This window comes from Scyliorhinus canicula, chromosome 10, assembly GCF_902713615.1.
Source record: "Scyliorhinus canicula chromosome 10, sScyCan1.1, whole genome shotgun sequence".
In the NCBI taxonomy this organism is placed as follows: domain Eukaryota; kingdom Metazoa; phylum Chordata; class Chondrichthyes; order Carcharhiniformes; family Scyliorhinidae; genus Scyliorhinus; species Scyliorhinus canicula.
The window spans coordinates 154798400-154820766 of NC_052155.1; the positions used below are offsets into that span (position 1 = coordinate 154798400).

A 22367-nucleotide genomic window follows, 5' to 3' on the forward strand; every position below is an offset into this window, starting at 1 on the left:
ATCGAGTCCTCTACTCCTGCTCTAGATGTTGCAGGAATATTGGGTGTATGAGATCCATAGATATTCCAACAATTGGATCAAGAAGGCAGCCAGTGATGTGAGGAGACACGTGTCCATGGAACCTGCCAGTAGATGAGCAAGGAGATTTTCAATCCATTGCATTGTCAACAACCAACACTCACCCACCAGGCACTGGGCTCCTCACACTTCGATCTCCTACCCTGACACCGCATATGCTTCTAAATTTCAAGAATGGTCATTGCAAGGAAGATTCATTTGCAGCAGATAAAAAACCTGGAAGTTTCAAAAGACATTTGGTATTCAAAGGTTAATCTGCTTAATTTCAGTGAAGCTATGATCCTTCACCCTCCTTCTGTTACTTTTACACTTGTCCCCATCACCCTTGACCCTCTCAACATCACTTTGCACCTTTCCACTCTGACCTTTCAACCACGCCCCATTTCCTGGATCCTGTCGCTGTCCATTTGGAAATGCCATCTCTCCCCCTGAGCCTACACCTGTCTCTGTCGACATTCCTCCTTTCAACCTGGACTCTCTCTGTATCATCCTTAGAGTTCTTGTTGGATCTCATGACCTATCATATAACCTTTGATTACCTTTGATAACCTTGATTATTCATAACCTCAGATTGGACTTCCTCCCGTGACTGTTCCATCTGCCAGTCAACACCCTGAGATGGATTGACATGAGGACGGTATTGAACTCACCTTTAGAATCCTCATTTTTGTGACTGATTGTCTCAGCCACCCTTCTTCCACAGCCAGGACACCAGGCCATTCCCACTTCACTCCTCCATGCCCATGGACCCACTCCGCAACTCCTATCCCTACCCCTCCCCAGCACTGTCTCATCTCTGCAGTCCTGCTGCCATACTCCCGTGCTCCTCCCCTTTGTGCCATCGAGCTTAACAACGAAAACGCCAAATCAGACATAAACTGCACAAAGCTGACTAATGCATGCCCCCTTTAAAAAACGTGATCGTGCTCGCCAGTGATTTATTTTGAAAGTAGGACTTATTTTTTAAAAGTTCACAAGACTGAGTATTCATTGCATGCAAAAGTACAAAATCGCCCCCAACCACCGCAAGTTCCAACGTGTACAAATATGCTACTGACTTTCAGCGAGATTCTACTGGCCGCAGCACCTGTCCGGGTGCACCAGGTGAATCGCGGGAGAGGCCCAAATTGGGCTTCACGCTGGGCCAGTACGTCACCAGCTACACTCAGCATGATCTGGATCACGCCCTCTCTGGCCATGATTCAGATAATCATAGTTAAATGATCAATGCGGCTCATTTAAATATGTGTGACCTACTTGACGCCACATTCAGCTGGAGCCCGGGAGTCACCGGCCGCACTGGCTAGACCTCAACTGGGCGGCAATTAGTGCTGGTCTCACAAGCAGAGACCAGGCGTGATGGCCACTCAGGGGTCTTGGAGGCCAATGGAGTCCCCAGATGGTAGCGGACCGAGCAGGGTAGTACCCTGGCATTTCCCCTGGGCACCCTGGCAGTGCCATATTGGCTTCCAAGTTGTCCAATTAGCGCTGCCAGGGTCCCAGAGGTATTGTCCTGGTGCCAGGATTCCAAGTTGGCACTCTAAGGGTTGAGGCCTGAGCATGGCCATGCCCATGAAAGAGGGGTGTATGAAGGGTGGGAGTGCAAAAGAGGGGTATTATAACATTTAGGAGGATGCCTGAAAAGGGGGCCCTTCAGTGACCCCATATCGGGGTATTGTCACTGGGGGGTGGTAATGCCCCTGTCTGCAGGGATTTGCGATGCCCATGGGTGGGGTGGGGGGGGGGGGGGGTAGAGGGGGTGATGGACTGTCAAGCTCACTTAGAGATTCACAATTGCTCCCTGATCTCTAAGGAGCTGGTCTTGCCAGCGAGTTCAGCTCCCCACTGCTGAAAACATTTCTAAGCGTGGGTTGGACTGGAGCGAAACTCCCCACGGCCCAAAAAAACATGTGGTTGAATATCCACCTGGGTCTCGCCAAACCATCTGCAGCAAACACCTGCCAAACTACGCCCAAAATGACACAGAAATCTTTGGTTGAATCACGCCCTTTATCTCTGCATCTCACCCGCTTTTGGGAAATAGAAATTTTGCATCCCACCTACTTGAGTCACTCTGTACACATTTTCATTCTTGTTCAATAAAATCCACCCTGCGGTATTTTAAAGGGGATAACTTTAGAGGGGATAATAGCCTACAAGATGCCTCCTATGCTGTTGGGCAGCAGTGTGCAGGAATAGTTTATAGGGCATACTGGCCAACAGGAACAGAATGGTCTCAATATCCATGGCTAACTAGTTCCATTTGAGCCAAAAGGAGCAGATTAATTTTGGACTGAACTTTTCCACAGCCTGCCTTTTCTTTAGTAATTTTACTGATATTTAAAGATTTGGCGGTTTCTCTCAACTTCATGCATAATTAGCTCAGTACGGTTGATTCATGGGACATATCCTATTTTCCCTTCTTGTGCAGAAATTTACATATGCTCATTCATCACACTGATTTGTAATTTTGAGTTTCAATCGCCAAATCTACTGCCATTTCTTGTTTTCCATCATCTACAAATTTAGCCAATTTGCATGAAGTATCTGAATCCAAATCATTTATGTAAATTGGAAGCAGCAGTGGTTCCAACAGCGAGCTCCATCCTTGACATAATCTTTTTATGAAATATTCACCGTTCTTAATCTGATTAACATCACCTAAGTGTCCCTAACTGATGGTCATTACCTCATTGCTGTTTAAGAATTTATTGTGTGTGAAATGGCTGCCCATATTTCCTAACATAAGTCAAAAATTGGTTGTAAAGCACTTTGGATGACCGAAGTACCTAAGATTATAAGAAAATACTACATAATTTCAAGTTCTTTCTTGCTCTAGTCATGTTATTATCCACTACCAAGAGTTGCCCTGAGTCTGCACAACATGAAGTCTAACTTTCAAGTCTACTTGTCAGAAATCCTTTGGAATTCTAGGTACACCACAGTCTATTTAAGTTATAATTTCCTCAGATGGTGCCCAGGAGGTTGCTCAGGAGGGATTTTTTCCCTTCTGAATTTATATTGAACTAGTTTATTCATTATTTTATTGCTGTTAGATAATCCCAAATTCAAACATTCACATAGGTTTCAACTAAGACTAATGGCTCTGTATTTTTTCACTTTTTGAACACAGGCACCATATTAGCCTATTTCTAATCTATTAGTTCCTCTCCAGTATCCAGTGAACCCCTCCACATGATAGTCAGCGCCTCACCATCTCCTTCCTTGTCTCTTTCAACATCAAAGCCACTTTATCCTGAGGCTTAAATTCCTTCCATGCAGGGACAATAGCCAATAGCCCTCAATTACCATCTTAATATTTGATGCTAAAGCTATTTGCAACAGAAGAGAGCCCTCAATTTGTCCCCCCCCCCCCCCACCCACTCACCTCCAAAGACAGACCTCTATAACATTGTTGCTGAAGAAGCACAGGCAAATATTCAGTATAGTATTCCATTCAGCTGTTCAGTAATGACATGTCAGCCACATCAGAATAACACTTCCTTTAAAAATGAAAATGTATAGGTCCTAGTGCCAACAAGGTATGACTTCAACAATCATAGTCCACTTTCCATAAATCAGTTTGCTGACAGGAAGAAAAGAGACAAAATTGGGTAAAATTGATCTTTGGCAGTAGTACAGAATAATCAAAAGCAAATCAGAGCCCATTTTCAGTGCATCTGTTTTCCGTTTCTCCTGGCACCATGGTGACACAGTGGTTAGCGCTGCTTCCTCACACACCTGGGACTTGGGTTTGATTCCAACCTTGGGTGACTGTGTGGAGTTTGCATGTTCTCCTCATGCCTGCATGGGTTCCCTCCGGGTGCACTGGTTTCCTCCCAGATTCCAAAGACATGCAGTTAGGTGGATTGACCATGCTAAAATTTCCCCTTAGTGCCTAGGGGGTCTGTAGGTTGGGTTACAGGGATAGGGCGGGGTAGGTGGGGGAGTAGCCCTAAGTAGAGTACTCTTTAAGAGGGTCAGAGCAGACCCGTTGGCCAAATGGTCTGTTTTGCACTGCAGGCAGTCTATGATTCTATGATTTCAATGGAAAAGAAAATTGTACAGGGTTGTGCAATAAATAATAATGGATGATACTTCATATTTTCAAGTGGGTAGTTTGAGTTGGGTAGATGCATGCTAAAGAGAGATTTTACCAAGGGATTTTGGGCCTACATGGCCTCGGAGTCCACAAAACAGTCCATGCAAGGGCAAAACAGAGCAAAAATGTACAATAGTCTAATCTCCTAGTGCTACCACTAATTATTAGCATATCAGTACTTGATATCAACACAATTTTGTAACTGCAGAAATCCACTACTTTATCCCTTTGTTCAGCACATTATTAACAGCATCACTGATCGTGGTAATAGAATTTTGCCCATGTTTCTCTAATTGAAGACTCCTTTATCTGATAGTTCCAAAATCTGAGATCAGCTTTGCATAACTCTTTCAAGAAGGCAAAAACTCAGCACAGATCTATCTCCATTTACAGATCACATACAGTTTTGGGTCAAGAAGCTAAGAAGAGAATATAGTGACCATATTCATGTGACCATCAACACACAGGAATTTCACATTAGGCATTTATATCAGCCTCGTGTGTACTTCAACTGCTACTTCAACGGAAACTACAACAATAATTCCTTCAAACCACGATCACAGTAAGTTACGTATGTACCATTTAGACTTGGTCTTAGACTAGCAATAAAACTATTGTAAATTTCTTTCAAATGGGAATTTGCAGTGGTACAAAACAGGATCAATGTCAGAGAGTTTATAGTTTGAGACAATAGCAGATAAATTAAGGGCATGATGAAGAAAATAAAAGTTCAAATGCACAAAGTAACAGAATGAAAGACGTTACATGAGTTAAGAGTCAATTACTGTTAACATTCGGCCCAGTAGCCAGTGGTGAAAGAAGGAACCATATAATTGAACCGTTCATTTTAAATAGAAACTATCCCGGATATTAAGGAGGATCAGATGGGCTGAATTGCATTTTCTGCCATAAGTATTTTAAAGATATTCATGCCTTTGGATATGCTGAAAATTTATAACCTCAACAGCATGACACTTTACACAGATCACTCGCCTGTCACTTACCATCCTGAAGTTTTCAACAGCCCTCACTCCTTAGCAATGGAAAAATCCAAACAGATGTCATTAACTGGAGCTTTGCAAAGACATTTATAAATGTAATTCTGAATCACATCTCCAATGCAGAGAAATAAAGTGTGTCCACCAGAGAAAGTGTTTGGTGGGCAGTGAGGGAAGTGAAGAAAGATTTAATGGGTAATTTTCAAATTTTAACCTACTTCGTTTGATGTATAGATCTCTGATGTATTATTAACTTCAAATCATATAACTGCAAGGTTTTTAATCAAAGAAAAGTCCAGTTTCCAACATTGAATAATCCATGTTTACTCACGGTTGACAATGGAAATTCAACAATTTTGATTGTACAAAAAGGAAGTTAAGTACAATTTTTTTGCAAGTCTTTCTGCTCGAATGCGATTGAAATTATACATCCAGCAAGCTTTAACACTATCGTGAGGACTGTAACAGTAATGTCATACAGCATCGCTTGTTCTTTGTCTTTACATAAAAGTCAAGTCAAGTCAGTTAATCACATAAACTAACTTACTGAAACAGGGACCATCACTGACACTTTTCTGATGCTGTTTTAACAGACATTTAATCAATTAATTGAACACCTTCTGTCAATAGGCATGCAGTAGTTCACTCCTTCATGGCCTGAACAGACTGACCTAAACCTACATTCAGTTAGGTTTCACACTGAAAACAGCAACAACCATTCAGAAATGCTACGAGAATAGGTAAAACCTTTGTTAAAGTGTTTGACAAATATTTCCTCAATGTTTGACAAACACAATGCAGCAACGCATATAATGTTAAAACATAGCATCAAAATGTCACTCGGCTAAAAACTGATGCACAGCGAGGATTTAGCTTTTAATCTCTCACAGATCCACATTAAGGATTATGAAGTCAGATCTCAAACCCACATAAGCAATGCCTGGCATATTTGTAAGTTCCTAGTGAATAAGTTAACAATTAATTTTCAGATGGTTTTGATTTATTTTTCTTGGAGGGTGGGTGGAGAGGGATTTTGAGGAATGAAATGCATTTGGCTTGCATGAAAATGAAAATTAGACAGAGGGATTTGGTTCACTTCCTTTCAGCAGCTCAGGCGACTAAAAAATAAAAAAAAGAGGAGCGGATCCTGTACACAGAACAAGAGCTTTTGAAACAAATATCCAAACCGACTTACCGAAGAGCTTGCTGGGAGTGTCCTCGCTGTCATTTGATTCCACAGGCACAAGCAGAGACTCATTTAGCTCATTGTCTGAAGTGGTCGCCTTGTCCTCACCTCTGATTCTGCATTCATTTCAGCTCGGAGGGAAGCAAGGTTTGCTGAATTGCTGTCCAGAAATCATGGGATCCTGGGAAAGAAAACGATGGGTGAAACAGGTTAGCTTTGGTGCACACTCTCTCCCTTATCTAAGTCCCAGGCAGCTTCAGCTGCTATTGCAAGCTGCAGTCAAGTGAAGAGCTATTACAGATTCAATGAGTTTTCCATTACTCTCCGCCCTATTAAAGATCTACTAGCATGTGAGGATTTTGCTATCCTTTGTCACAATACTCTTTTCAAGAAAAGCTGATTAAAGAAACACTGCAGCGTAAGATATGAAGCCCAGTAATTTTTTTTAAAGTGTATGTATGCTGTCAAAAAATGTGCAGTTATTGGCAACATTGGGGCATTAACTGATGCTAACAAACCGGTCATAACCTTTCTCAAGAAAAAGACACAAAGTTTGCATCTGTCGCAATGGGTGTTCTGGACCGTTTACTCTAAGGCTCTTTGTGTGCTGTAAATAAAATAAAATCTGTTATTTATAATAAAAACCAACAGGTGGAACTTTTTTGCATTTCATATTTGTGAACAATAATTACTCAAAAAATTCGCAAATTAGCTCAACGGGAAGAAAATGATTTTGGTCACATCTGAAAAGATTCAGCTAAAGTAATAACTTTCAGCATTCTCTTTCTTATGTTGCAGTTTGATCTGTGTCAGGAACAACAGGCAAGGAAAGGGTAAACTGCCTGTTATTAAACTCGCTGACATTTACCTTTGATGGCTACGGTTGCTCTTGTAAACCTTCACTGGTGAAAATAAGGAATAACTAATCTCCCTGAGCTGCACTTCGGCTATTTATTGAAAAGTTTATGCCTAAATGGCTCTGTATGGAGAACAGGTGACTGGAATTCTTTGTAGGCTGGATAGCCTGCCCTCGGTGTCCAGTCACCACATTGGTCGATGAATGCCTGCGGGTTTTTAATGTATTCATTTCTGAAAATGGTATTTGATATGACACATGATAATCTATGAAAATGTTAATCAATAAAAATAGTTTAAGCTGTCATCAAATGCACTCCTTTAGTCAATACTAATATCGCTGCAAACAATGTCACTGTCATCAGGGCTTAATTTGCACAGCACTTAAATATTGGACTCAGTGCATCAATGTGCTGGTCTTCAAAGCGGTAAACACATTTTCCTCTTTTTAGGACTTGAATTATGTGTTTTAATCATGACTTGAGGTAATGAGTGCTGAAATCCTTAATTTAAAATGGGTATTTAAAACTGGGGCTTAATATTTACGCTAAATAGCTATCTTTTACCTCTCAGGTGTATTAGAAAATAGTTGGTTTCTACAACTCCATATGCATTTAGCTGCAGCAAATCCTCCCCTTTGAATACTTTGGTAGGTCCACTGGAGGGCAAAATTAATACTTAATTGAATCTCACAGTCATCAAAATAATCAATATTTTTTATTATTTATTCTTTACAGTCTGTTGACTGTTTGAAACCTCACGGGGAAGGTTGGAAAGGACTCATGATTTTAACATGCTATCGTTAACCAATTCAATTTCCAGCACGCATTAGGTCTGGACTGTGGAAGGAAAAGTGACTGGGTTAAGGGCACACTGAAAATAAATTAATTTCTGAGACTCAAGCACAGGAAAAAAAAAGGGAATGGAACACAGCTGCACACATGGAAGCAGGCTGTTTCTGAAGCGTTTCATCATATCAGGAGCAGAGCTGAGCTTTCATAATGCTGACATTCCTCATCCTGACAATCCTAAACAAGTGGAAAGGATGAGACCGTAGATATCATCTTTCATCACAATCTCTGGTTCCACAACCAACATGACAGCTTTTTTCTCTTTTTGCCCTGTTAATTACTAAATAAAACTGCTCCCAAAGCAACATACTTGCAGAGATAATAAGACTGCACTGTTGATCCTACATGTAAATAATAATAATGGTAATTTTTTAAAAATCAGCTGCTTTGTATACATATAGAGCTTTCACCACAGAAAGGCGAGGTGAAATGCTGGAGCCTGAACATGGCATTTTCTGAAATCAAAGATCATTAAATTAACCTTTAATGCTCCATATTCCTATTGTTGGATATTCACATTTCCTTCCTTAGTGTCCACTCTTGTTTACTTTCACCATAGAATGGCTAATGGTTTACAGCAAGCTTTATGACCAAGCTTTATGCAAGCAGTATAATTGCTCCCTCTCACTCTCTTGAAAATAATTATTTGCTGCGTATATGTATTTGATCATTGATGATGCTTCTATCTGAACATTAATTACTATTCCAAAATAGCGAATGAGCGTACTAAACACAAATAGCCTACAGATAGCGGACGAAGCAAGTTTCATCTATGTCCACAATTTCGAATAGATAGAAGGAAACTAGCAGGTTAAAACTTAGCTCTAAATACACATGGATGAAAAAATTAACAAAAAAACTCAAGCAAATCAAAAGAAACCTCAGGGTTCAAATGTGTCCACTGATCTGCCAGTGACCTTACGGTGCAAGAAAGATTCAAAACGGACCTAACTTGACCTTAGCTTTAGGTGTGCTAGCGGTACACACGGGATACTCACAGTCCACGCCATACTCTCTTCAAATATGTAATAAAGTATTCAAGAACTGCTCCTGCAGAGAATACTTCACGCAGTCGGCATTTCCTTCTGCACCCAGTGCCACGGAGCTCAATATTCTTTCAGCTGAGCTATTTGTCTGTCTTTCAGTAGCACAGCATAGTTCAAATGGCAATCCTCGGCCCAAGACAGCTGAATCACTTCACTACCTACATAGTGCGCCATTTTGAAGCTATAATATCCTTACACTGTCCTCTCACTGCAGTTCCTCTCTTTACCCTTGCTTTGACGAAGAGAGAATTTATAGGTTGTTTTCTCCTGGTTTTTTAGAATATAACCTGAACCAAACTGCTGTATTTAAATTTCAGGGCCTCAGTTACAAATGGTGCTCATCACCTTAATAAAGTTTATAAAAACCTGAACTTAAGATAATGAATGCAAACAAATGATTTAAATCTTCATGGAAGTTCTTCCGACAAAATAGTCTTGGGAGCAAATCACTTCTCAAATAAAATAAAGAAATTCATTTTTAACCTCCTTGCAAAATGTATAACAGCAATGAGAACATATTTTGTTGTATGCTACTACCAAGGGATTTCTTGTCAAAGTCAACTTCCAAGGCAGCCTCATGGGAACTGTGCTGTGCACATTCTCACAGAAGGTGTGAAAATCTGATTTTCCAAAATGGATCAGTAATTCTCTATGAAGGAAAAAAACTGAATCGATAAATCTTTGCTAAGTAGATTGCAAAAGAAAAATTATTCTTCCATTGACAGCGCATTAGGAAGTCTAAAACAATCTAAGCACGATGCCAGTGCGTCACCTCAATACTAAGAGTCCTAGATACTTAAATAGTCCTCAGACACCTAATTGGAGTGCTTTACTACACTAATGAGAGACATAGTGTGCAATCTGTAAATCTGTCTGAAACAATATACTGCAGATAATTAAGTTTAGATGCAGAAGATGGAATGAGCCACATGATTAGAGTTACAATGAGGAAGTTCTGGGTGATTAGGGTGTGAATGTTGTGTTCATCTGGTTTACAATGCAGACATGTTTTTTTTAATGAAAACAACTCAAACACTTCGAAGGGTAACATTAATGAAAGTACATGGATTAATGGCCTACTTTTTCTACTGGCTTATGTTGTGACAAGAGGGAACTGTTTGCTGCAGCAGTTAAATAACTATTTCAAAACAGTAAGGACTGCATGCTACACTCCTCCAGCTGAAAGTCAAGCTCTTCAAATTTTTTTAAAATGTTTTCAACATATCAGCATGAGGCATCGACCTGGCTGGAATTACTTAGATGAAAAGTAAATGCACTGATTGTTTTCTCAGTGTGATTTTTTTATCCCCCCTTTGAGCTGCAGTCACATCGGCAAGCTACTGCCATGGTGGTTGTTTCAGTTCCCTGCCTTGGCCTACTGTAGCTTGTGACACAATCAATAGCCAGGTTATGAGGCAGAGGAAGCTAAAGAGAGATTATGCTGATGAGGAAAGTGACCGAATTATCTCACTGGATTTGTTCTTTGTATCACCTTCAATCTTTACCAGTTCTGACAAGGATAAAATCCAACGGAAAACCAAAGAATGAAAACAGCCAGCTGTGATTGAATTTTTTTGACCAATCGAGCAATAAAAGAACTCTCCCATTCCAGGACAAAAATAACTGCCACGAACAAAAACCTGCAACTGGGATCTTTATTCCTACACTCATAACAAAATAAGCAACCTTATTTCAACAACTGCGAGAGGCTCGGAGGAAATTTAAGCAAAGAAAATGTTTCAAATCAGCACACAAAGTTCCTCTGCTTCTTTCTGCAGCCAAACAAAGAGGCATCAGCAGAAGGACTTTCGCACGGAATCGATTCACAAGTGTTTCAAGCTGTGATTCCATTCCGCAAAAGGAGTAAAGCACAAATACTTTTGTCTTAGGCCATGTATTCATACAAAGAGACCAGCAGCTCAATTTCACCTGTTCTCCCAGTCTCCCAGTTTGTGTACACGTACTATTAATAACAAAGGTTTGGGGGGGGGGGGAGGAAACACGGAAAAATGAACATAACGACAAGTGAAGAAATTGCACCAACACAGACCTGTGTCATTTCTGGTTAGTCAAATTCCGAACAGACGGGAAGACACAAGACTAATTTACGTCTAAGCTGCCAAGGTATTGCTAAAGTTACTAAATTTCAACCATTAGAAATTAATGTTGTTTCCCACTGTGAGAAAATGATAATTTCCGCAGTGGCCTTCAATATGCTTTGATTTCCGCAGGATAAGAACATGCTGGTACAGATGATGCAGGAAAGGAACAGACAGCTAGTATTAGATGAATGATTTACACGGGATTCCACATTTTTATACTTGTTCTGGACAGTAAATTCCCTCCCGACCTTTGCTCTGCTTCTTTACTGCTCTTTTCCTGAGAGAGGTACATAATTTTGGAATATACAGGATACTTGCACAATCCCACACTCCCTGCAGGAGGCCATGCTCACAGCACGGCAGATATGAAAATAAAAATTATAACTTTATGGCACTGTCATTGATCCATATCTCCTTCAAGCATGATTTTCCTGCTGGTGCCATTGAGTAAACTCCAATGATTCCACAGTGTCTCAGTGGGTGTCCACTCTCCACATGAGAGCTATTAAACCAAGGGACCACCCCAGATGAACACAGCTTTGTCCTTGTCCACTATCTACCCGCAGGGATCTCTGGATGGCAACCAGGATGTGATCATTTTCCATTCCAGTGATGCAGCAGCTCTTCCAATACTGTTTGTGATCCAGTAACTCAGCACAGACCAAAACCTGAACCTTGGAACCCACAACCTCCTGATCTATGCTGCTCAATCCTATAGGCTGGGAGTCTGGAGTCACATGTAGGCGAGACCAAGTAAGGGCGGCGGATTTCCTTTTCTAATGGACATGGGGGGGGGGGGGGGATTCTCCCAAATGGAGCCCAAGTGTTCGCGCCGTCGTGAACGCCGTCGCGTTTCACGACAGCACGAAAAGGGCACGGGGACGACCGATTCTGGCCCCCACAGAGGGCCAGCACGGCGCTGGAGCAGTTCACGTCGGTGTTCAGGGCCGGTCGCGCAGGAAAGTGGGCTGGGGGAGGGGAGGGGGGGGTTGTGGCGGAGGGACGAGGCCAACCCGCTGATCGGTGGGCCCCGATGGCGGCCTAGACCCCATCGGAGCCTCCCCCCCCCCGGGGACGGAGACCCCTCCCGCCCCCCCACAGGCCGCCCCCCGACCCTACGCGCAGAGTTGACGCCGGCAGCGACCAGGGGTGAACGGCGCCGGCGGGACTCTGTCGTATCCACATGGCCGCTCGGCCCATCCGGGCTGGAATATCGGTGACCCCGCCGATTCCAGTGGCCCGCGGCTGGTGCCGCGCCAACCGCGCCGTCGCAAATGGCGCCGATTCTCCGTACCTCAGAGAATCGCGCGCTGGGGTCGGGGCGTCATGGTACAGTTGCGGAGATTCTCCGGCCTAGCGCAGGGCTCAGAGTATCACCCCCGGGTTTTTTACAACAATTTTATGACTTTTAATTCAAGATTTTTATTGAATTCGAATTTCACCATCTGCTGCGGTGGGATTCAAACCCAGGTCTCTGGACAAATGCTCTGGGTCTCTGGATTACTAGTTCAGTGATAATACCTCTACTCTCTTGTCGGGCGGCACGGTGGCACAGTGGTTAGCACTGTTGCTTCACAGCACCAGGGTCCGAGGTTCGATTCCCGGTTTGGGTCACTGTCTGTGCAGAGTCTGCACGGTCTCCCGATGTCTGCGTGGGTTCTTCCGGGTGCTCCGGTTTCCTCCCACATGTCCCAAAAGACATGGGGCGCAATTCTCCGCTGCCCACGCCGGTTGGGAGAATAGCGGAAGGGCCTCCCGACATTTTTTGCGCCCTCCCGCTATTCTCCCCCCTCCCCCGCCAGACCCACGTCACGAATCGCCGCTCGCCGTTTTTTACGCCGAGCGGCGATTCTCCGCGGCCGATGGGCCGAGCGGCCGGGCCTTTACGCCCGTTTTTTCACGGCCCTCTGTTCTTCTTCATATTGTGCAAAGTTATCTTTTATTTCCACCTCAGACGTTTAAGAGTGGCTTTGATTTAACACCTCTTCTGAAAGACAGCGCCTATGACAATGCAGCACTCTGTCGTGTACTGTCAGTGTCTATCAAATGTTCAAATCTCTGGGATGGCACTTGAACCCATAACCGTTTGCCTCAGAGAGAAAACTGAGCCATAGTTGACTCACGAAAGCTCTCAACTGCAGCATTTCCATCACCAATAATATTGAGTACTTTGGTAGAACACCTGAATAAAGTGGGAACATGTTTCATTCTCTTTGCATTCTGCCACATATATTCCTCCTCTAGTATTATTCACAAGCTTCTTGCTGAATTTCAGTTCACTAGGTCAGTTTCTGCAGTCCTCCAAATTTCAGCCTGACACTTTTTCTTTGTTGACACTTTCTAAAAAAATCCTAGCAGGTGGATTTACAGTGCAGAAAGAGACCATTCAGCCCATCAAGTCTGCACCGGCCCTGAGAAAGAGCACTCCACCCTATCCCTGTTACCCTACCTAACCTGTTGGCCACTAAGGGACAATTTAGCATGACCAGTCCACCTAACCTGCACATCTTTGGACTGTGGGAAGAAACCGGAGCACCCAGAGGAAACCCACACAGACACAGGGAAAACGTGCAGACTCCGCACAAGTAGAGACCCAAGCCGGGAATTGAACCTGGGACCCTGGAGCTGTGAAGCAACATTGCTAACCACTATGCTACTGTGCCGTACACAGCAAATATGACTCTTGAGATATTGAAAACTTGCTTCTGATGCAGGTTAATTTATTTAATTCAATCTGACTGCAAAATCTCTGGAATTTATGGAGTTTTTCATTACTCTCCCCTACACAAATAGTTTAATGGGTTCAAAACACAAAGAATTTCAAGCAAGCCAGAGAATTTTGATCAAAATGAATGGGCTGGAAATTTGCCTTGGGCAACAGCGTAAAATGGGCGGTATCAAACCTGACTGATGTTATACTCTCCGCTCAAAATTCAGTTCCGTTGACTTCAACAGAATTGAATATCAAGCACAGCAGTTAACAGACGATGCCTCCCAAGATGAATTTCTATCTTAGTGTGTTCTAATTACTTAAGGTGTATTAATGATCACTGAAATGTGTATGTGGTGGGATTAAAATACACAGACCTCATCCATTTTCTAAGGTGTGAATAGGTGGTTTCTTGATTTTAAAAACATTCTTTTATTTAAATAAGACCTGTACAGTATATCAGAAAGCTAAAGCCACCTTTAATCCCCATTTGCCTCAAGGTCTCTTGGTACTGAAAGATGTAGGTCAAGTCATGTGCATAAAAAAATGCAAGTCTGTTTTTGTTTCATGTCCTGTCAACTAAAAAAACATTAGCACAATAGAAATAAATATTTCCCAGACCTGTCAATAATCTTGACTGGACTCATGGAAAATGATCATAGTGGAGCAGGCGAACATCCTCAGATTCAACTGCACTAATCGTAATATTTCAGGTCTACCAAAAAACTACCAATGATGGTTTGTGTGGAACGATTAATTACAGTTAGTAAGCAATCCAGGGAACGGATACCGACAGCCCTCAAACAACCAGAATCGCCAACGTCAGGTGTGACTCGCAGTGACTTTGGCACCTCCTCACCTCCCTCCCATTCCCCAAATAATAACAGCAATTTCACTAGTCAGCAACTCGTAGTAAATTCTATGATAAACTCTACCTTTGTTAGATTATAGTGAGTTTTTTTTTGGGGGGGGGGTGGTGGATTTAACAAGTTTACAACTGTTAATTGATCATTTTGTACAAAGTCTTTGCACTTGAAACATGCAAAACAGATTTTGTATGCTATAAGTAGACAGAGACTCACCATTCTTCGACCACATCACTTTAAACGTACTAATGTGGAGAAAGAAATAACACGCTTTAATAAACTTATCTAAAATCTATACGTATGCCTCTTCCCAGAATAAATTGCAAGCTATTTTCTTTTGCCACCTCGCTTTTTATTACAAGTTAGATATGTAAATTTCCCAGGACTGCAACTAACTTGAGATTAGTGCAGTCTGCTAATTAACACATGAAACAGCGTTTGAGAAACACACTGGCATATGATTTTAAATGCTCAAATTTTGAAGGTACACGGTTTATTTCTAATCAGTGTCCAGGTTTGGCTGCTCAGAGCTGGGCTTATATCAGATTTCAACTTCGACCTCAAATATGCGGCTTGCTCCTTTGGACATCACACACTTCCTTCTTTGGAACGGTTTGTTCTCAATAATGTTCAATTCTGTTGGTAGAAGCATTCTAAATCAATTTCTGACAAATCTGCTTTTATGTCTCTCATTGCAGAAAATTAGCTTTTCCATTCAGGAGGGGTTGTCGGTGTTTTGCATTGTAATTATTTACATGTAAACTGTGAGGCTCCACTGTGTGGAATAAACTGACCCACGAGATTTTTAGACATTCCTTTTGTATATTGACAACAATTACAGTGGAAGGTTGATAGGCAAGGGTATTTTAAAATGTCTCTACCACTGGGATATGTTACGACTCTGAGAAATCCAGTCAAGTACATCTCACTGTGTGTATAAAGAGGAGGGGGCAGAATTACACGTGGATGAGAGACACTAAGGCAGGAGTTGGTCCACATTTCCAAGTAAACACTGAAGTTGTCCCTAATATCTTCTGCGAGCACAACAAAATGAACAGCTATCAGAACACAGTTATTTCATAATCTGTCTAACGTTATGTATAAGAGCCCTCAGGTGTTATTTTGTTTAACAGAATGAAAACTTTCAGAAGAAAAAGGAACTGTATAGAACTCAAAATTGAAAGGCTAAAAACTGCATCAATAACTCGACAATGATTCACCTACAGAAATACAAGTGGTGGTGGTGGTGGTGGTGGTGGGGGGGGGGGGGGGGGGGGGCAAAATGATCTAATCATGGTGGAAAAGAGTGTTGCTCAGCTGGTTTTCAATCAAACTCTAGTACCCAGTAAAATAAAACCTGAATGAGCTTTGACTTGTGCAAACTTAAATAGATTAAGATAATGACCCATAAATTGATGTTTTCTCAACCCAACTGCATTATATTAATTTATTTGTTATGGTTGAGGTGCCCGCCCAATTATGTTAAAATAGATAAAGAAATGTCACCACAAACAGTAAATACTCAAACCCCAATATTGCAAATAATGATTACATTTTCCCTTAGCATATTTAAAATCCTACCAAACTTCTCACCTATGAAAAACAGGTTCTGAAGAAACCTAAACAAACATTTCTAATTAATTTGTTAAATCTTTTAAATTACAGATTTGTTGTGTAAGTACTTGGAGCACAGAATATGAATCTTCAGAATTGGAACATTTTTACGCACAGAATACGAAGACGTTTGCTGCTTTACTGCTGAAAAGTGTCTTCTCGTAAAAGGCTCAATATCGCACCAATAATTTTCATCAGAGGTGCCAGACAGAAAGTAGCTAATTTGCCTACATTAATTATATTGACTTATTGTATGTTTAGAAAGAATTACTGTTAATTTCCTCCACGTGCAATACTACTTTACAGTATTGAAAATATACCAATGCTGGCATTGAAAAATTGAAACATTAATTTAAGTCAATGTTTAAGATTTAAGGGCATGCTATAAGTAGACATAGACTCATCATTCAATTGCAAGCAAAACACACAAAAAAAATGAATGAAGCTAATTCTAAATAACACACTGCCGCATCAGACCCATGGGCATTTAAATATTAAGCCAATTTAAAATTGCAATAGTGAATATTTCAAATTGAGCAAGTAATTTTTTCAAGCCCAAAATAAATCTCTTAAATGCTGCAGAAACCAGGTGGGTTATATTAAAATATATTTTTATTTTGTGATATAAACTTTTTCAATCTTCAAGGGGTTAACAACAAAATGGGAGTAATTTTACATCCTGAATCAGTAAAATAACAAACAGGTTTAGAATAGTAATCTCCAACTCCCATTACACCATCACCATTACACACCTGCGCATGTGCACAGATATTCACACCACCACTGCATGCGTACACACACACACACGCGCGCACACATACGCACACACACAAACACACACCTCCTGCTTCATGTCACAGCAATTTGGTTCCCTCTGTACCTCATTTAACAAGCTGAGCTGTATTATGGTTTTCATACCCAGCGAACATACAAATGCACAGCCAGTCCAAGCCCTCAGGCCTAGGGATCATGATGGCATGGTTGGACTGTTCCCTGGGGACAGCAGTGTGAGAAGGGTGACTGGACGCTGTGACCTGCCTGCCTCTGCTGAGACATAAACAGGAGGGTAGTAATACTGATGAACATACCTGTCATGCAGAGAATGAAGCCTCTCTCAGACAATTCTATAAAACATGCTTAAAACAGAAAAATTAAAACTGGTGAGCTCTGATAAGAACACAAATGTAATTCTTTACAATGCACTTGGTCATTCAACATATAACCATAGTTTAAATAATTTATTTTAAATTATTTATTATAAATGTATTGAAGCTTTCCACAAAGGGATGATTAATAAGCAATGTGATATTCTATAACATAAATTATTATTTAATTTCCATCCTAAACTCATTACTGTTTATCTAATTTATACCCGAGAAGCCAAACTTAAGCTATTTAAATAGTTTTGCCTTCTAATATTGTAACCTCTTTTTGAAAAACTAAATCAATTAAATAAAGGGAAGTTAAGGATCATTCTTTCCACATTAAGAAGATTCTGGAAACAGAAGATTTATAATGGAGCCTAGTTTCACAAAACAGCTGGTTTGAACAATCTACAAGAGCAGAATATCTCTAATCCTCTGGTGATTGAAGACAGATTTTTTTTCTATAGTCACTGAGTGTTTTCGTTCAAGAATTTTATTGATGGAATCACACTGAACATGTTACGGTGTATCTGTAAAATCGCTCTCATGGTCATATATTTCAATTTATTTAAATCTTTACAATTAATATATAAGAATGTAAGACGGTTGCAAAATTCTGTTTATCTATTTACATCAACTTTTTCATCTTCTTTCAAATTAATTTCTTGAGCATTGCTGTCAAATATTGAGCAGAGAACACATTATTTTAGGCACTGGATCTTTTAAAAATAAAATTATAAAATATACAACATTAAGTAATGTTTCCCTATTCACTGCTGTTTCAATCAAACAAGCAACTTTTTTGAATTTAGAGTTCACCAGTGTTTATGCCACACTGATTTTTTTTAATTTTTAAAAATCATGACAAATTAAAAACTCAAATATTCATAATTCTACCTTTTTTTACACGGAATATTTCAATTGTTTTACTTTATAGATCAATGCTAAAAGAATGTAGATTATTGTGGTCAATGAATGGATTTTCACCATCTGAATAACGCAAATTGAGATTATACATTTCCAAATAGCACAATTAAATATTCAACTATCTGTGCTGTGAAATATTCAAAATTTTAAATGCACAGAAAAGAGGAGAATGCAAAGTAAAAAAAACGCTTGCTCTACGGAGTGCAATTTTGTTCTTAAAATAATTTGAGTGCGCTCTCAGCCATGGATTTGGGTGGGAGATGTTGGAGGGAAAGAAAGTGAGAGAGAGAGAGAGACAGACAGAGACTGAAACACGGAGGTTGAGAGAGACACACACAAACAGAAAGAAAGTGAGAAAAAGTAACCTTTTCAGTAGATTTAGAAATGATTTAATAACAGTTCAAATTATATCTACATAAAATCCCATGACAACTCCTTCAACAAACATAACCTTTGCAGAGATGAATATTCCGAGATTAGATACTCTGATAGCCATCTTTCAAGGCTCAAGGAAGTCCTATGTGGAACACTGTGTAACAGAAATACTACATTTTCAATTTCCAGAATGGACATTTTCTTTGGACAGTGGCATTATGATTTGAGTATGACCAGTTGTGAAATAAAATCAGCTGAGTCTCACAACTGGAAAGACGCCTTGTACAAATTTAGAAAATGTTGTTTGATCTATGACAAGCATTTGGCTGCACCGTGTTTCCAAACCACAGACTGCATATTACTTAAACAAGAGGAAAAATTAAAAGGCACATTTGGTGCTGAGCATTAACATTATTCATAGAATTTACAGTGCAGAAAGAAGGCCATTCAGCCCATCGAGTCTGCACCGGGTCTTGGAAAGAGCACCCTACCCAACCGCACACCTCCACCCTATCCTCATTACCCAGTAACCCCACCCAACACTGAGGGCAATTTTGGACACTAAGGGCAATTTAGCATGGCCAATCCACCTAACCTGCAATCTTTGGACTGTGGGAGGGAACCGGAGCACCCAGAAGAAACCCACGCACACACGGGGAGAACGTGCAGACTCCACACAGACAGTGACCCAAGCCGGGAATCGAACCTGGGACCCTGGAGCTGTAAAGCAATTGTGCTAACCACTATGCTACTGTGCTGCCCAATTACCATTAGTTTAAGGAATTCCTCAGAAGTAATTTGTTATTTTTACTTCCAATGTTTGAAAACTTGCAGAGATAAATTTATTTGGGTTTTTCTACCAGATAAGTGAAGTTTATATCATTAAAATGATAAAGCTGTGTTATAAAAGTCATTCATTTACTTGTACAGAGAATTAATAAGTTCAGAATAACTCAGTGATAATGAACACATCACACTTGTACTGCATCGCATAGTTTTGCAATGTGCCAGGTAACAATTAGCAAATATTCTTATGATCTATATTTGGGATACCTGATTAGTTTGCCGTTAAGATATCTAGTAATTCAAGTTAATGAAAATGTACACAGGATAATATATCATTGAAGAAAAACAAAGAGATATCAACTTAAACAGTACAAGTTCAACAAATGAGTATTGTTACTCTATACATATTCTGGTTAGTAGTTATTCAAATTAAATTATGAACAGACCAAAACTAATCCGGATTGTCGTTCGAAAGCAGAATACTAGCTGCTGAGGACCAATATTACAAATAATCTTCGAAACAATGATATTTTCCAGAAACAGTACATCTGCTCATTAAATCTTCTAAGGCACTGGGGTAAATACGAGTGGGCAGGCTCACGTTTCAATCAAATTTGGGGCTCTTCTCCATCAATTTTCTAACAGAGTGAGATGCTTCCAAGTAACACTTTTCACAGAAACCTTACACATTAAGGAAACTTACACACGCACACATTTATACAGCTGTCCTTTTCACCTTCAATATATAAAATTACGTTTTAATATACTTGCCCTGGAACAAATTTATTATAATTCATATTGTTGCGATTTTATATCATTTTACTAAAATAATCTCTGGAAAATGCTTACTTTACATAACCTGTTCTTAACCAACCTTCCTTACCCAGTAGAGCATAATTCCACCAGTTCCTGTGATTATTTGCAGATAAACAAGAAGATTACAAGCCTGGGATTGCTTTCTAGATGATTGTGCTTAAAAGCAAAGGACACGTATACCAGGACTACTCAGAATACAAACAACACAGGAAGCACTAGTGACCCATCTGGTATCCAGTAGACAAAGACGAAATGGCTCTAAAGCCCAGCATGTGAGGCCTTTGAGAAATATTCTTCTGGCATTTCATCACAGCAGCCCTAGACCAGTTTATCTTGGTGGCTTGAGGGAGTAAATAGAGCTGTTTATTAAAGCTACTCTGCTGTATTACATTAGACGGAGCAGACCACCTGGACCTTTTAGATTGTTGTAGTTTTTTTTTAATTTGCAGACTGGCTTCGGCAACAACAGGAATTACTATACTTACCAAGGGCACACATAATTTGGATTAGGGGTAAAATATAAAAAAACAGAAAAACATAGCAGTTACATCAGTAGAATACTGTGAATCCACAAAAGTACACCAAATCTGAGTCTTTACATCTCCTCAATGGTTTGTTGCACATATAAAATAACAGTACAAAGGGAATTAAAAATATTTTTGATGATAGAGTCATATTAAGCAGTAAACAAAAACCAAAAAGCAGCGAACAGTTCACAACATTAATTGTCAGGGTGGAATTTTGAATTTCTTACTAACAATAGCTGTGCATAACTGCAGACAAGATAATAGTAAAGAAAGCTACTGTAAATACAAATTACATGAATCACACTGTTATACCCCCATGGAAAAATAAGAGAGGAGTTGAGAAATGGCTGACTCCATACCTGACCAATTACAGCATGCATGGTCCCTGTATCCTGCTGGGCCAAGAGATCGCTATCCATCATACATATCTTGTGAAGAGCAGAATGGGGGTTTCTGCCATGCATCTGTCAATCAACGCTTGCAGTCAAAATCTTCACCAAACAGAGGCAAAAGCAAAAAGTCAAGCTGCTTCACCAAATAGGATTGAAAAAGAATCACATGACAGCAGTATGTATACACACACACAAACATACTGCATGTATTTCCTGCACATTAGAAGTGACCTTGCTTTAAAACTGCAACATTCAGAAATTTGCCATTCACTTATCTGATAATAAGAGCCTGTTTTGAACAAAAAAATAAATAAATATAGCTTTATTTGCAAAGAAAGAATTATTTCTGTAATTCTGTACCATTTTATAAAACATCAGATTAAGTCACTGAAATTCAAAAAACTGTATCTGCAACTGAATAATAAAGATTATTAATATGCTCAGAATCTCAATACTAGTATTATGCAGTGCACTAATTGAAAGTGCACCTGTAAAAAAACAAAGGTAGCATGTTACGAAATTTCATGTCAAAATTGTGAAATGTTCCGCAACATATTTTGCTGTCATACACAATATCAAAATGTTAAAATAGTACACAAGTATAAATAATTATTGAGTGGAAAATACCCTGCACGACAAGGAAGCAAATATTGCTGCTTGTCAAAAGTGAGAGCCATTGATCGAAACACTCATTTGTACTTACGGGGAATGAATGAGACAATTAACTGTTGACTAATGACCAGTCATTTGCATCTACAACACAATATAGTTGTAAGATGAAAGCAAACCACCATTCAATTTGCACTTTACATATTTGTGCTTTACTGAAAGTTAGTAATCAATTTTCCAAATATCATTTCAATTCAAATAAAGAGCATTAGAAGTTTGGGTTATGCACTTTGATTGATGTGGAAAAGGAGTTCCAGCATATAATAACTTTGTGTTGTAAAATACTCTCAACACATCGTTCAACAAAATGTAGAAGAATGAG

At 40.1% G+C, this 22367-nt stretch overlaps 1 protein-coding gene across 1 annotated transcript in view; it reads right to left on the bottom strand.

The window, feature by feature from the left end:
• Nucleotides 1-21530, bottom strand: part of pou6f2 (POU class 6 homeobox 2) — an 828619-nt gene extending 807089 nt beyond the window's left edge. Inside the window, 2 exon segments of the mRNA XM_038809943.1 lie at nucleotides 6374-6545; nucleotides 21344-21530. Coding sequence (XP_038665871.1) covers nucleotides 6374-6545; nucleotides 21344-21448 — 277 coding nt within the window. The 5' untranslated portion in view covers nucleotides 21449-21530.
• Nucleotides 21531-22367: the final 837 nt, after the last annotated feature.